At 35.1% G+C, this 16,855-nt stretch overlaps 1 protein-coding gene and 1 pseudogene across 1 annotated transcript; one reads left to right on the forward strand and one right to left on the reverse strand.

Moving 5' to 3' along the window:
* The first annotated feature begins 10,362 nt into the window (after window positions 1-10,362).
* LOC120198961 lies at window positions 10,363-12,157 on the forward strand (annotated as a pseudogene).
* Window positions 12,158-13,709: 1,552 nt separating this feature from the next.
* LOC120198959 (allene oxide synthase-like) lies at window positions 13,710-15,455 on the reverse strand. The gene is given in 3 exon segments (XM_039200190.1): window positions 13,710-14,301; window positions 14,303-15,163; window positions 15,165-15,455. Coding segments are annotated over 3 exon segments (1,506 nt in total). The 5' UTR covers window positions 15,375-15,455; the 3' UTR covers window positions 13,710-13,866.
* Window positions 15,456-16,855: the final 1,400 nt, after the last annotated feature.

Consider the following 16,855-nt stretch of genomic DNA (forward strand, 5'->3'; position numbering starts at 1 on the left):
TTTATGCAACCGAGAAATATCTAGGATTTTAAGTAACTCAAAGTTATGGCTCCAGACATGTACTCTTTTTGTTCTCTTTTTCCTATTGCCATTGATCAATTTCAAGAAAAGAATTATCGTGTCCAAATCTAAATTTGTTAGCCAAGAAAGAATGAATCTGTTGTCCACCATGTTTGATTGCTACACTATTTGTTTCCATAGTAAGCAAGTTATAGGTTCTGTTAAGACGAGGGGTGCGACCCTAGTGGTCCGGATCCGAAAGGGAAACACTTGGGAGCTTCAACGTAGTGCGGGACAAGTGGCCCTGTAAGATTGGCCTAGCGGTTGGTTTTGTACTCCGTAGCCTATATATATTTGAAGTGTACTAAGGGTAGCAGGTGCCTCGGTGAAGGTACTATGAACATTGACATTCACACAGTCACACATTTGCCTTTCTACGTGGCGGCTTAACAGTTGATCTTGCAACTTGCGATCACACCTGTCTCAATCCAAGTGGGGTTTTCCTTGTTTCGTATCTTTTTATTGGTTTCAACTTTAGCATTGTTTTGAAAATCGGATCAGATATGTCAGTTCAATCGGGAATTTCTGTTTAGTCCGGTTCAATCTATTACGGTTGAACCGTTATTAGTGAATTGGCCGAAACTGCTGAATCGTTCAAATCGGACCGGCTGAAAATCGGAAAAAACGCCAATTTTGTTTTTTTTTTTTAAATAAATCAAACGACGTCGTTTGTTAAACGAGACAAGTCGAACTCGAGTATTGTTGAGCTCGACTCGAACTTGAAAACTTTAAAAGTAAGTTCAACTCGACTCAAACTCACGAGCTAAAAATTTTTAAGTTCAACTTAAACTCGAAATATAATATTGAAACTTGAACTCAAAAAAAAATTAGAAGCTCGATTGAAGCCTAAAATTCGAGCTTGATTGAAGTGAAAGAATAGTTTACTCAATGCTCACCAAAAGGCTCCATGATTTTAAATGTCAAATTACCTCTATTATTTATAGAAGTTAGTTGTGATGCTCTTATATGTTTCTTAGCCATGTGGGATTGTTTTGTTCTCATATTTTTACTCTTTAAACTTTTGGGATGCTCTTCTACGTTTATTAGCCATGTGAGATTGTTTTTAAAAAAAAAAATTAAATCAAACAATATCATTTTGTTTCACTTGATTTTATGGTTTTTAACTTATATATGTTATGACTTACTTTGAATATGACTTGTGATATAAAAAATTATTTTTTATTAAATGTTTTTGGTATTTTTATTTAATTTTTAAAATAATTATGATGTCGTCCGGTTCTTTCGATCGATTAGACCGATTCGATCGGTTGAACCAGTAAATCGATAGAATGATCGGTCCGGTTCTGAAAACCATGCCTTTTAGCTTTTCTATGACATTTAAGGCAAAAGTTGTAACCTATTTTTGTTCAATTCATGAATTTATGGATTTCATTGTGCCAAAAAAATTGTTTTTCTTAGTAGTTTAATTTAAATAATTATATCGGTAAGATGTATGTATAAAATAGATGATTAAAAAAATTATAAATAAATTTTATCTTATAATTATTTAAAACAATTAAAAATATTATCAAAAGAAATATATAAAATATATAATTTTTCATCTAATTATTTAAAGTAATTTTTAATAAACATCATGAGTTAATTTTTACATATCCAAATTAAAAATTATATACTTTAGATATTTTTTTTAAAAATATTTTAAGTATTTATATGAAAAAAGTATATATCTTAAAATTATATATCTAAATATGTCTTAACTGAATCTGTAACACCCTTAACCCATATACGTCATCGCATACGAGTTAAAGATTTCACATCAATCGTATAAAACATTTTCTTTTTGAAAATGTTACAATTTTGATTCTTTAAAATCTTAAAATGCATTTCTTTATTTTTAAAACTAATAATCACATAAAACTATAATGTAATATTTAAAAACATAATTTAATATTTTAATATTATAGCATTCCTTTATTTTATTTATAGTACTTAATATTATATATTTTAAAACAGTTTTAGATATTATGTTATAAATCGTTATATAATTAATATAAATATTAAAGAAACTAAAACCTCGTTAATATACAAGCCACTAACTACAAATATAACAAAACATGATGTCCTTACTGATTCTGGTGTCGAACTTGATTTCTATGAAATGACACCGATACACGTTCTTCCTTGCTTGCTAGTTTAATACCTACATGTGAACCAATCACAAGCTAAGTTTTTCACTTAGTGAGACAACATAATAAAATAAATAAAACTTTTAACATATAGAACAAGTGATATCATATAAAAATATTATTAAAATTACACATGTATAAATCCAATTGCGATCAATAAAATTATTTGCATATACTGCAATTATAAATTTAATTTTCAGTTCAGAACCCGTAATAAAAATTTTACTTAAACAGTCTGACAATCAACAGTACTGTGTAAAATAAAATTTGTACTACTCTATTTCAATTCATATTATTACTCACTGTATCATCATGAGAATAAATGGTACGCGAGTCAGTAAACAAGTGAGCGCGCTATTTGCAGATTTATTATCAATAATGGTTTGCACTTTCAGTGTCAGTAACAGTAGTGTACATGTACTGTAAAACACAACATCACTGTACCAGTAATCCGATATGGATTTCACAATGTCACAACATCGTGAACCCACAGTGCACATATACTGCCAATATCAGTAATTAGTGAACAATAATCAGTAATCACTCCACCTTATAGCATGCCATTTGTACCACTAACTTCCAATCTCATACAATGACTGTAATTCAAAATCATATACTGTTCTCCATATAAAACATTCATATAATCGAAAATAAATAAAAATCTCACAAAAGCAAGTATTGGGAAGTTCATACCCAAAATATTCACATGCTATAAAATAAACAATAATAAAATATGTATTTTTAAAATACGATTTTAAAACATTTTCTTTTCAGATCGATTGAGGTTGACTCATCGCAAATCGTACTCGTATCGTTTTATATAAAAAGTTAGTTGCATTCACTTGTTACCTCACTAGCTTTAATACTACGATCATTTCACTCTAGGGTTTTATCTTTTTCTTTTAATTCACTTTAAGTTTGCTTTCAGTCGCGATCTACACGCCAATATGTTTCCCTACATATATAATTTCAAATGTATATTAGTACTCGTACTAATATAATAAATTCTAATTCAAATCAAAATTCTAAAAATACCATTCATGTACTTTAAATAATAATTTCTTACTAAACCAAAACCGACCTTAACTCTATGAAATTATCTTTCCAAATCCTTTAATAATTCACTTTAATCTATATCATTCATCATTTTCCTACTATATCCAACACTTTTCAATTAATACATTAGTATTGATATTTTGCAATTTTCACCACTAACTTTTTGAGACTCCCGAATAGACCCCCTTAAATACACAACTTTTCATTTCAATCCAAAATCCACATTCCATCACTAATTTCCAGCATAGTGTTTTAAATTTTCAAACGCTTACACCTTGATCCTTCCATTATTGCAAACTTGCAAAAATGGTCTCCTAACTTATCATGGTTTCATAATGATCCAAAACTCAATTCCAAGGCATGAAAATCATCCTTAAATACAATCTAATCCCTAGGACATTTTCATTAAAATTTTCCAATTATTCTTCCTTATGCCAAAAATTACAAAGTAGCCCCCTATTGGTCTCTAATTTGTTTTCAAGCTTGACTAATCATCCAACATTCATTTCTAATCAAGTCCAACCATTCTAAATCAATCCTAAATTCAATGTCTCATCACACTAATACTAAACTTCAGTATGGGACCATAACTGTATCATTTTTGCTCATGGATCCTTCTAATCTCTATAATTTACAAAATGATCCTCTAATTTATTCAAGCTTCAATTTAATCCAAAACATGATTTCAAGCACATAAGATCGCTTCCATGATCATTATAAGCCCTTAAGAATTTTTTGAAAATTTTTCCAACAATTTTTCTTATAGGCTGAATAGTTTGAGTCTTTACTAAATAGTCCCTAATTTTGTTTTAAGTTCAATTTCAACACCTACGCATCAATTTCAATCATTATAAACCTTAGTGTTCAAACCTTATTCATTACTTTGAATAATTAATTTAATAATTTATTAATAAACTATAAAAAATTAAACTTTGTCAAACACATTATTAGTGACTAAAGAATGAGACCATACTTGTAAAGATTAAAAGAGTGGAGCCCTAATTGTAAAGATTAAAAGAATGGGACCCTAAATATAAATATTAAAGGAGCGGGGCCGTGAGCAATTGTTCAAGGTGTTCTTGCTAAAAGTCAAATTTGTCTATCAATAATATACAATCCTACAAATACAGTAGAACAGTGTTCCTTTTTTTATGATTGAGGAAATTTTAAATTTTGAATGACACTTGCCATTTGCATACAAAATGACCTTGTATAGTTGTATTTTTTTTATTTTTTTAAGGTGTGGCATGCACAGTGCCCCAACAGTTGGGGCAAAGCAAAGGTTACCCTTCTTCCGATGTTGTTTGAGGAATAAACATAATGTTTTGTGTGGGTGTGGTTAACACAATACAAATTCATCGTCAGAATCAACTATGGGTGCCGTTCGAATTATGTGGAAAAGTCAAACAAGTTATGCAATTGATTTAGGTGCACATGCAATTGTTCAATTGCTTTAGGTGACAACATTAATTTTGTCAAAATTAGGTGTACCAATGGTTGAAAATTAAATGGGCAAAATAAAAACTTTAATCATTAAAATTTATGGTATTTACAAGATTAAGTCCTTAAGATTTAGCTATAAATACCCTATCCTATTTAGCTTCAAAATCATCCCAAAGCATTTTAGCTTTCTTCCAATACTAGAGAGAATTTAGAGAGTTTCTTGAGAGTTGTTTTCTCCTTTTTATCGAGAGATAATTATCATTGTTTTCTCCTTGTTAGATCGAGAGAGGTTGTAATTCCTATTTTCTCATAGTGAAATTCTTCTACCGTTGCCCGTGATTTTTACCCTATTTTATTTAGGGGTTTTTCACGTAAATTTTGTGTCTCTTTTATCTTCATTTTTATTTTCTCAAATTATCAGTTGCGATTTTGCTCTATCCGATAGCCGTCTTCCGCAACAATTGGTATTCGAGCTAGATTAGAGTGTGTAATATCTGCTTATTGTCTTTGTGGTTGCCACCAAAAAGGTGTATCCTCCAACATAAGAAAATAAGAAGTTATTACCCATTCTTTGAAGGTTCCAGAGAACTATTCACGATAGTGAAATAGTGGGAGCTATCCGTAGAAGAAGCTATGTCAACGAAATTTGATATTGAAAAATTCAATGGGAGAAATTTCTCATTGTGGAAATTGAAGATGAAGGCCATCCTAAGGAAAGACGGATGTCTAGCAGCTATCAGTGAAAGGCCGGTAGATTTTATAGATGACAACAAATGGATCGAAATGGACGGGAATGCTATGGCAAACTTTCATCTAGCATTATCAGATGAAGTATTGTCAAGCATCGAGGAAAAGAAAACAGCGAATGAGATATGGGATCATCTCACCAAATTGTACGAGGCCACATCGCTGCATAATAAAATTTTCCTTAAGAGAAAATTGTACACTCTTCGTATGCCATAATCTACTTCAGTGACGGAGCACTTAAATACACTGAACACTTTATTTTTTCAGCTTACATCTTTAAGCTGTAAAATAGGAGAACAAGAACGTGCTGAACTTCTACTTCAAAGTCTACCGGATTCGTATGATCAACTCATCATCAACTTGACAAACAGTAATGTCACCAGTCTAGTTTTCGATGACGTTGCAGCTACTGTTCTACAAGAAAAAAATCGGCGCAAGAACAAGGAAGACAGACAAGTAAATCTGCAACAAGCAGAAGCATTGACAACAATGACAACGATGAGAGGGAGATCAACAGAACGTGGCCAAAGCAGCAGTCACAAACATGGTAGATTGAAGTCGAGAAGCAAGAAGAATTTAAAGTGTTACAACTGTGGAAAGAAAGGTTACTTGAAGAAGGATTGTTGGAGTCTAAATAAAAACTTCAATCCACAAGGCAATACCGCAAACACTTCAGATGATGGAGATGCTCTATGCTGTGAAGCGTCAACCACCGTGGAAGGAAGAAAACGATTTACAGATATATGACTCATTGATTCGGGAGCAACATATCACATGACCTCAAGAAGAGAATGGTTCCATCATTATGAACCTGTCTTAGGAGGATCTGTGTATAGTTGCAATGATCATGCCTTAGAGATCGTTGGTGTGGGAACCATCAAATTGAAGATGTACGATGAAACAATCAAAGTTGTTCGAGATGTGCGGCACGTGAAAGGCCTGAAGAAAAATTTATTATCCTACGGATTATTGGATAATAATGCAAGCAAGATTGAAACACGGAAAGGAATCATGAAGGTGTTCCGTGGAGCGCTTGTGGTGCTGAAAGGCGAAAAAATAGCTGTAAACTTGTACATGCTGAAGGGAGAGACTTTGGTAGAAGCAGAAGCCTCTGTTGCCTCATGTAGTTCAAATTTGGCAATGCTATGGCATCAGAAACTTGGACACATGTCAGAACAAGGAATGAAAGTTCTTGTGGAGCAAAAGCTACTTCCAGGCTTAACAAATGTATCACTTACTTTGTGTGAGCATTGCATAACAAGTAAGCAGCACCGGTTGAAATTTAACACGTCAAATTCTAGAGGCAAAAATGTTCTAGAATTAGTTCATTCTGACGTATGGCATGCACCAGTTACATCCCTAGGTGGAGCAAAATACTTTGTCTCATTTATTGATGACTACTCTAGGAGATGTTGGGTGTATCCTATTAAGAAGGAGTCAGATGTGTTTTCAATTTTCAAAATCTTCAAAGCGCGGGTGGAACTTGATTCTGGAAATAAGATCAAGTGTTTCAGAACAGATAATGGAGGAGAATACATAAGCGAAGAATTTGATGACTTTTGCAGGAAAGAAGGCATCAAAAGACAGTTCACAGTGACAAACACTCCTCAACAAAATGGAGTGGCAGAGCGGATGAACAGAACCTTGTTAGAAAGAACAAGAGCAATGTTGAGGGACGTAAGCCTAGAAAAATCATTCTGGGCAGAAGCAGTCAATACCGCCTGTTATTTGGTGAATCGAGCTCCATCAACTGCAATAGAGCTGAAGACACCAATAGAGATGTGGACTGGTAAACTAGCTGATTATTCAAACCTCCATATATTTGGAAGTATTGTGTACGTGATGTACAACTCCCAAGAAATCTCAAAGCTGGATCCAAAATCCAAGAAATGCAAATTCTTGGGGTATGTTGATGGAGTCAAGGGGTATCGCTTGTGGGATCCCACTGCCCGCAAAGTGATCATCAACATGGATGTTATCTTTGTAGAGGATAAACTACAAAGAAAAGAAGACGATGATAGCACTGAAAAGTCAGAGACTGCACAGATAAATGTGGAAAAGGAGTTTGAACAAGGAGATTCTTCTGAAGCAGAACCAGCACATGATGAACAAGAACTAGAGAGTTCTGAAGCACCAACAACTCGTCAATCAGATCGTGTGAGAAGACGTCCCAATTGGCACTCAGATTATGTTATAGAAGGTAATATTGCATACTGCCTTTTAACAGAGGACGGTGAGCCATCAACATACCAGGAGGCAATAAAAAGCTCAGATGCTTCACTGTGGATGATGGCGATGCAAGAAGAAATCGAAGCCCTTCATAAAAATAATACATGGGACCTTGTGCCACTACCACAAGGAAGGAAGCCGATTGGTAACAAATGGGTCTTCAAAATCAAGCGAAATGGTGACAATCAAGTTGAGAGGTATCGTGCAAGACTGGTGGTCAAAGGATATGCTCAAAAAGAAGGTATTGATTTCAATGAAATATTTTCTCATGTCGTTCGACTAACAACAATTCGAGTAGTTTTGGCAATGTGTGCTACATTGGACTTACATCTAGAGCAGCTAGATGTTAAAACAGCTTTTCTTCATGGAAATCTTGAAGAAGAAATTTATATGATCCAGCCTGAAGGTTTTGAAGAAAAAGAAAAGAAGAACTTGGTTTGCAGGTTGAACAAATCTCTGTACGGTCTAAAGCAGGCGCCGAGGTGTTGGTATAAGAGATCTGATTCTTTCATTATGTGCCTTGGATACAACAGACTTAATGCAGACCATTGTGCTTATTTCAAGAGGTCTGGTGATAACGATTTTGTTATATTGTTGTTGTATGTGGATGACATGTTGGTTGCAGGACCCAACAAAGATCATATTGAAGAATTGAAGGCACAACTGGCTAGGGAATTTGAAATGAATGACTTAGGATCAACAAACAAGATTCTAGGGATGCAAATTCACCGAGACAGAAGTAATAGGAAGATTTGGCTTTCACAAAAGAATTACTTGAAGAAAATCTTGCCACGATTCAGCATGCAAGATTGTAAGCCAATTTCTACCCCTCTTCCTATTAACTTCAAATTATCCTCCAGTATGAGTCCTAGCAATGAAGAAGAGAGGATGGAGATGTCTCGAGTACCGTATGCATCAGCAGTGGGAAGTTTGATGTTCGCTATGATATGCACAAGACCAGACATTGCACAAGCAATGGGAGTGGTTAGTCGGTACATGGCGAATCCAGGCAAAGAGCATTGGAATACAGTAAAGAGGATCCTGAGATACATCAAAGGGACCTCAAATGTTGCATTATGTTACAGAGGATCAAACTTACTAATCAATGGGTATGTAGATTCTGACTATGCAGGGGATTTGGATAAAAGCAAATCTACTACAGGATATGTGTTAAAAATTGCTGGTGGAGCTGTAAGCTGGGTTTCAAAATTGTAGTCAATTGTGGCTACGTCCACAACAGAGGCAGAATATGTAGCAGCTACACAAGCCAGTAAAGAAGCAATTTGGTTGAAGATGCTATTGGAGGAGCTTGGGCACAATCAAGAGTATGTCTCTCTGTTTTGTGATAGTCAAAGCGCCTTGCATCTAGCAAGGAATCCAGTATTTCATTCAAGGACTAAGCACATACGAGTTCAGTACCATTTCATTCGTGAAAAGGTGGAAGAATGAACGGTAGATATGCAGAAGATCCATACCAAAGACAACATAGCAGATTTCATGACGAAGGCGATCAACGCTGATAAATTTACCTGGTGTCGATCCTCTTGTGGCCTGTCAGAGACGTAAGCAACATGATGATACAAGGTAGAAAGAAAAGTGTGAAGATATGATTGTTCCAATCAAATCTTCAAGTGGGAGATTGTGGAAAAGTCAAACAAGTTATGCAATTGATTTAGGTGCACATGCAATTGTTCAATTGCTTTCGGTGGCAGCACTAATTTTGTCAAAATTAGGTGCACCAATGGTTGAAAATTAAATGGGCAAAATACAAACTTTAATCATTAAAATTTATGGTATTTACAAGATTAAGTCCTTAAGATTTAGCTATAAATACCCTATCCCATTTAGCTTCAAAATCATCCCAAATCATTTTAGCTTTCTTCCAATACTAGAGAGAATTTAGAGAGTTTCTTAAGAGTTGTTTTCTCCTTTTTATCGATAGAGAATTATCATTGTTTTCTCCTTGGTAGATCGAGAGAGGTTGTAATTCCTATTTTCTCATAGTGAAATTCTTCTACCGTTGCCCGTAGTTTTTACCCTATTTTATTTAGGGGTTTTCCACGTAAATTTTGTGTCTCTTTTATCTTCATTTTTATTTTTTCAAATTATCAGTTGCGATTTTGTTCTATCCGATAGCCGTCTTCCGCAACAAATTCAACCATGCATGTTTCTGCATACAGACACAAAACAAACCCTCAATGTAAAATCAAGGTTCACCATACATAAACATCGTCCTCTCCAATATTATCTTCACATTTACTTATATTTAAGCACCCAAATTTTATCAACTAGCTAACCCAGTATCCTCTCTTTCAATTTAAAGATTATTTGATTAACTAATTCAGATTAAATTTTACAAATATTCATTATGAAAGCAACTCTTTCAATTAGTATACTCTATTTACAAATATCAAAATTTAAATATTTGACATTAATTAAAAAATCTAATATCTCGCACGTAATAAGTCAAAGTATCCATCGTTTATAAATATAAAAACAACCCAAATCGCGACTAATAAAACAACCCTGGACCCAGTGGTCACTTATCGTGAACCCCATTTTTATCCGAACTCTTGTCAAAATTTGATAGCCACACATCTGCCGTACCGTTCCCATCTTGGTTCTATAATTGCAATTGCAATTGCAATTGCAATATATATATGAACGCATACAATGCAACTGCAAATGCAACCAATTGTGTATACTCGTTAACCCTCAAATCTTTCCTGTCCATCGTTTTCTTTGTTATTTTTCTATATTTAGAATTCGTTTCTTTTGATAATTGGTGTTTGGGGTTTGTTTGATTTGCTGTAACTCTCTATCTTTTCTTCTTCTCCTTCCTCTTTTGAAATTCTTTGGGGTCGGAATGAGAGACTTAGGGGGCACAATGCTAGAAGAGGTTGATGGCATTAGGAAATCCAAGTTCGAGAAAACTATATATACATTCGGATCCGAACATGTCCATGGTTTTTCCTGTGGGTGAAGACGATTTATGTCTTCGTCACAGCAGCGCATCGACTAATGGTTCCGGTCCTTCCTTTTCCGAACCGAACAGGTCGAGTGGAGAAGGCTCGCCGATGACGATGTCGCCGTGGAACCAAACCTCTCATTTCAACAAGCCTTTCGACGACGAAAATGTCCCACCCAACTGTCTCATCGGGTCTCTTACACGTGAAGAGGGCCATATTTATTCGTTAGCAGCTTCGGATGATCTACTTTACACTGGCTCCGATAGCAAGAACATTCGTGTGTGGAAGAATCTTAAAGAGTTTACTGGTTTCAAATCAAACAGTGGATTGGTTAAGGCCATTGTGATTTCAGGGCAAAAGATTTATACTGGTCATCAAGATGGGAAGATTCGGGTTTGGAAAGTCTCTGTTAAGAACCCAGGTGTTCATAAACGAGCTGGAACTTTGCCAAGCCTTAAAGAGATTCTCAAAAGCTCCATTAAACCAAGCAATTACATTGAAGTAAAGCCTAAGCGCTCTTTATGGATCAAACACTCGGATGCATTATCCTGTTTGAGCTTGAATGAAGAACAAGGTCTTCTTTACTCAGCTTCATGGTATAGAACGTTTAAAGTTTGGAGAACTTCGGATTATAAATGCCTTGAGTCAGTTCATGCACACGACGACGCTGTTAACTCCGTGGTTTCGAGCTCCGGAGATATGGTTTTCACGGGTTCAGCCGATGGAACCATTAAGGTGTGGAAAAGGGAATAGGTGAAAGAGGAACGAAACACACGTTGAGTCAAACTCTTTTACAACAAGAATGTGCAGTTACAGCGTTAGCAATCAACAACCCTGCCTCGGTACTGTACTGTGGCTCCAGTGACGGCCTAGTGAATTTCTGGGAACTAGAAAAGGGTCAAGCCCACGGCGGGGTACTTAAAGGGCACAAGCTGGCTGTTCTTTGCCTTGAGGCGGCTGGGAATTTGGTGTTTAGCGGATCAGCTGATAAAACTATATGTGTTTGGCGCAGGGACAGCAACATCCACACATGCCTCTCGGTGCTAACGGGGCATACGGGGCATGTGAAGTGCTTGGCCGCGGAAACGGACCAAGAAGTGAGGAAGGAGCAGCCTTGGAAATTGTACAGTGGGAGCCTCGATAAGTCCGTCAAAGTGTGGAGCGTTTCGGAGTATGCTCAGATAGGGTCGATGCAGCAAAGCCAGCAGCAGGGGTGGGATATGAAAGGGAGTCTCCACCTTCTGATGAGAGCTACTCGTCGGGCAGCAACTATGGGAGGTATTGAAAACAGATTCCAAATGAATTTCGGGTCTTTCTGATATGAATTGTCTTCGACACGTGGCCTGGAGGGAGGAAACCCGTTCATTATAGTTAATGTTGTCGGGGTGAAATCAGTTTGAGGGTTTTCTCTGGGACCATATATAGTAAATAAAGAGAATTGTTGTGGACTTTGATGAAAACTGCACACAGATTTTTCTTTAATAAGTTTCCCCTTCTTTGCTTCTACTTGTGCCTGTCAAATCTTCGGGAACGATTATCTATATTAATCCAACAATACATCATGGTGAAAGGTAAACGCATAATATACATGATATATACATATATTCCTTACAAGGTATCTGCTTTGCTCTGATCACACCAATACTGCAATTTCAGTGACTTGTATACGTTGAAAAGGGACTCTGCAAATAATAAAACTAAAGTGAAATGGTCCAAGAACCAAAAACAGGACAAGCAAGCTGAATTTGGTAGCAACCCCTCTTGGCTTGTTCTTGAATAAGTACTCGGCTCTTCTGGGCTGCTGACGGGAATAGAATGCTCCATCCTATGTCCTACGTTGTCTCCAGCAGAGAAATAGGGAGTTTGAAGTTCATTCACGCATTGCAAATGAAGTATCAGAACTTTTGCTTGGGAACCTTTCATCACTACAATGTTGCAGTGAAGTTCGTCCATGCAATGTTTCAGCTCTTGCTTCAGTTTTCCGATAGAAAAACAACTCTTCGTGAGTTAACACAGAAATCGACATCCAGTTTAAGATTTTCTGGCATGCCAAATTGTTATCATGAGATATTACAGACCAAGCATGCTTATTATTTTTTTATAGCTGAAGTGCTTTGGGATAAAAGATATGGGCTAAGATTTATAATCTTTAATGGACTTTGGGCTTTGCGTTTAATCTTTTAAGTTTTTTTTAATGTAAACCATTTCTTTTATGTATATGTTATCTTAATTTAAAGGGTATTTGTATACCAGACCCGAATAGACATAGCCGACCTAAATATGAGGCTTTCGCCCAAATTTGAACGATAATAATAATAATTTCAATAATAAACCTTTTAATATCACTTAATCCATTATCAGGCTCAATAACTAATTTCAAATTAAACTCGATGACCCATAAATCAAGGGTAAAGTACATGAATATTTCCCTAATTATAAGCCGTTATTTTTATTAAGTCATCGACTATTAAAACTTATAAAATGTCAGGGGCGAAATATAAGTTAGAATAGAGGGGTCAAGGCCCTCCCAAAATTTAAAAAAATTTAATTTTGACCTTTAAAATTTTAAAAAAAATCAATTTGACTCCCTTAAATTTTTAGAAATTCAAATTAAATTTTAATCTTTTTAATGTTCTTAATTAAATCTCCTCTCGTAATTTTTTAAAATTCTCATTAAGTATCTAATAATTTCAAAAATTGTAGTTACACCCTAATTTTTTTTAGGAAAAATATAAATTTAACCGTTCAAAAATTTTAACTTAAACCTCTATATTTTTTAAAATTTTAAGTTGCCCCCAAACTCTATCACAAAGTTCTACCATTAGTCTTATGATTAGACGATAATATTTTGGTGAGTTCGTCGACAATTAAAAGTTACAAAATGACCACTTTTTATTCAAATATTTTAAACTCATCTTTTTATGTTAAAAAAAATAACGGTAGTCTGAACTGTACATTTACATGTTGATTAATATGAATTGACTCGCATCGCACATTTACATAAACGTTATCAAATTGTTTACTGAACTAACCCATTGTTTTTACATTAGATTTTATTTTAAAAGGAAAACACCCAACGGATTTCATTAAAGGAGGTACAACGTTGAAGATGAACCTGAGGTCCAAACTCATCTTATTGCGATGTAGTACTGTATTAATATCTTAACAAAGCCCTTGCCAAACTTTACGATCAGCATTCATATTTATTATCATCTCTAAGAGCTCGCTCGTTTGAATGATTTTATGGTGATGGCAGCCCCCAGTGGGGACGTCCCGACGTCGATTTCAAACGTGTCATAACGCTTGAAAAGTTGCACCACAAGGAGCCTAGCTATCAGCACCACGAACTCTTTGCCCGCACATTGTTTGTTCGCCACCGATGGTGTCTCCGTCTCGGGTCCATTCGACCAAACCACGTACTTCAACAGCTTCTCCCCATCCGCGCCTACGAACCTATCGGGAACAAACTCCTCGGCTCTCTCGAATACTTTCCGGTCTTTCGTAGCAATTGGTTGGAAACCGAACAGCATCTCTCCTTTCTTCACTTCAAAAACAGCGTCGTGACTCTCAATCAGAAGATCTTTCTTTGCTTTTCCGTACTGTGTCGGAACCGGAGGGTCGATCCGGAGTGTTTCGTATACCACAGATTTCATTTAATGGCATCTGTTCCAAGGCAGCCATACTGAGTTTCCCGCCGTTGGATTTGATGGCTGATCTGATCTCCAGCGCTAACTTAGTGTGCAGCTCCTCACCAGCTTGGCCAATATATTTAAGTATGCTGGGGAACAAAATTTTTACGCCACCGTAGGTATTAAAGCACGTGGCGAATAACAGATTATGGCAAGCTTCTTCTCGTGAAAGACCCAATTTCTCTGCTTCATCTTGAACGAAACCAGACGACTGGTAGATGAAATCATAGAGTTTATTGTAATCCCTTTTGACGAGAAATGCAGGGAGGGGAAAAGTATGGAGTAAAAGATCTTCAATGTATTTTGGGAGACCAAGGGATAGAACTGGAGCGAGGTTAAAGAGTACCCATTTGGCAATCGAGCTCGGACCGTCAGTTCCGAGTTTAGTATCCGGCGGGTTTGAACCAAAGTAAGCTCGACCCAAGAAGTTAAACGCAGCTTGTTCATTAAGTGTGGAAAAGTTGCTTTTGCCTTTTGCAGCGACTTCTTTCTCCACTGTTGCAAATAACTCGGTGTAACAAGCTTCAAACTCGGGAAACACTCTATCTTTGATGGATTTCAAGAGAAAAAAGAGAAGTTGTTTGATCTTGGCGTGTTTGGGCTCGGAAGGGTCGAGGTAGGAGAGGATCCGATACCCGCCGGTAAGTTTCGTTGAAGGCATGTAAGTGCCGGTGAAAAGGTCTTTCTTTTCAACTTTGGATACGTCGAAAAGAACGGGAAAACTCTTAGCGTCGAGTAGAGCGATAACTTTTGGGTTGGAAGAGATGAAAGGACCGGGTGGCATGTTGGTTCGAACCACGGTTGAGTGGTATTTCTGGATTTTTGGATTTGAAAAACTCCTCTCGACCTTGGTTGTAGAAATAATCAAGTCTGTCCTTGATTGCACCAAAAAAAGGAAGACCATAATCACCTGGAATTTTCTTCAAAGGAAGCTTGGTTTCTCCCGTCTTCTCCGACGGCAAGTCGCTGACCGGCCGAACGGTAGCAGGATGAGTAGACGACCTCGTCGACGTTGGTGAAGTAGCGGCAGCCATTAGGATTCAGGAGGGTTTGTAGTTAATAAGAATAGTGAATTGATTTGGAGAGGTGAGGTGGATTGCAAGCTGAGACTCGACTCTTTTCTTATAGCAGTGACCTTACCGACAAACTGATCGCTCGTGAAATGTGTGCATTATATTGACTTGAATTTACGACATTGCCTCTTTTCCAATTTGTATTTTTTTCCTAACATATAATACAAGGAACAGATAACAATCATGTTAGATTTTTTCTCTAATATTTATATAATTTTATTTGGGGAATGCTAATTAGATATATCATGTCAATTTTTTAAATTTCTACGTCATTTTTTCTAAGTGGCACGTATCATCAACTTATGAGAATAATAGAAAATAGATCATTTTTATTTTTAATGTGAATTGATTTAAGGATACTTACATGAGAAGTAAGGTACTCAACCATAAAGTTAAGCTAGTCATTTAAATTAATTTCACCACATTTTATATTTAGTTAAGCTAGTCATTTAAATTAATTTCACTCAAATATGAAACTCTTTAAATTAATGACCGAAAACTTAATCATTCAATTATAGTTTGATTTTTTTATTATACTGACCTTAATAATTACTTATATCATTATTAAATTAAAAGATTAATTTTTCACTTTATTATAAATAAAAATAATTAAATATATTATATATTTTTATAAAATTTATATTAAATCATTCTAGAAAATTATATTTATAACATTTTTAATTACTTTAAAATATTTATTTATTTTTTAAAAATAATATTATTTATTTTTTAAACTATTGTGAAATCTTTATTTAAATTTGTTATTTTACTAAACTTAATATTTATTGTATCATTTAAATTAAAAGACACTGATAATTATATAATTTCAAATAAATATTATAATATTATAAATGAAAAATATGATATAAAAAATAAAATAAAGTAATATTTTAATTTGATAATATAATTATTAAGTTCAATATAATTAAAAAATCATACTATAATTGAGTGGTTAAGTTTTTAGGTCATTAATTTAAAGTGTATTATATACGAGTAGGGATGACAACGAATTGAATTGAGTTGAGTCTTTTGCCAACCTCACCCGATACGAAAAATATATACTATCTATTTTAACTCTAGTCGACTCGACCCAACCCGACCAGTAGAGCATATTTTATTTACCCAAAATCAATATGACCCAAAATTTTAGAGTATAAATCCGACCTAACACGACATAAGTTTATATAAAAAATTAAACTATTATCCTCAGATCGGAGGTTTCTCATTCTCTACCCGAATCTGATACAATCGGATCTCTCTTTATATAAAATCTGATTCAAATCTATTAATTATAGTTGGACTCTAACAATTTCGAATTAAATTGTCGTCACTAAATATAAGCACGTTGAAAATAGGTTGGCACTCTCTTCGATGCCATCTCATCTCAGTGAGGGTGTGATAGGGAGTCCTTTGAATTAATTATTGAAACGCCATAGATTAAA

This window comes from Hibiscus syriacus, unplaced genomic scaffold, assembly GCF_006381635.1.
Source record: "Hibiscus syriacus cultivar Baekdansim isolate YM2019G1 unplaced genomic scaffold, ASM638163v2 tig00005154_pilon, whole genome shotgun sequence".
Classification (NCBI taxonomy): Eukaryota; Viridiplantae; Streptophyta; class Magnoliopsida; order Malvales; family Malvaceae; genus Hibiscus; species Hibiscus syriacus.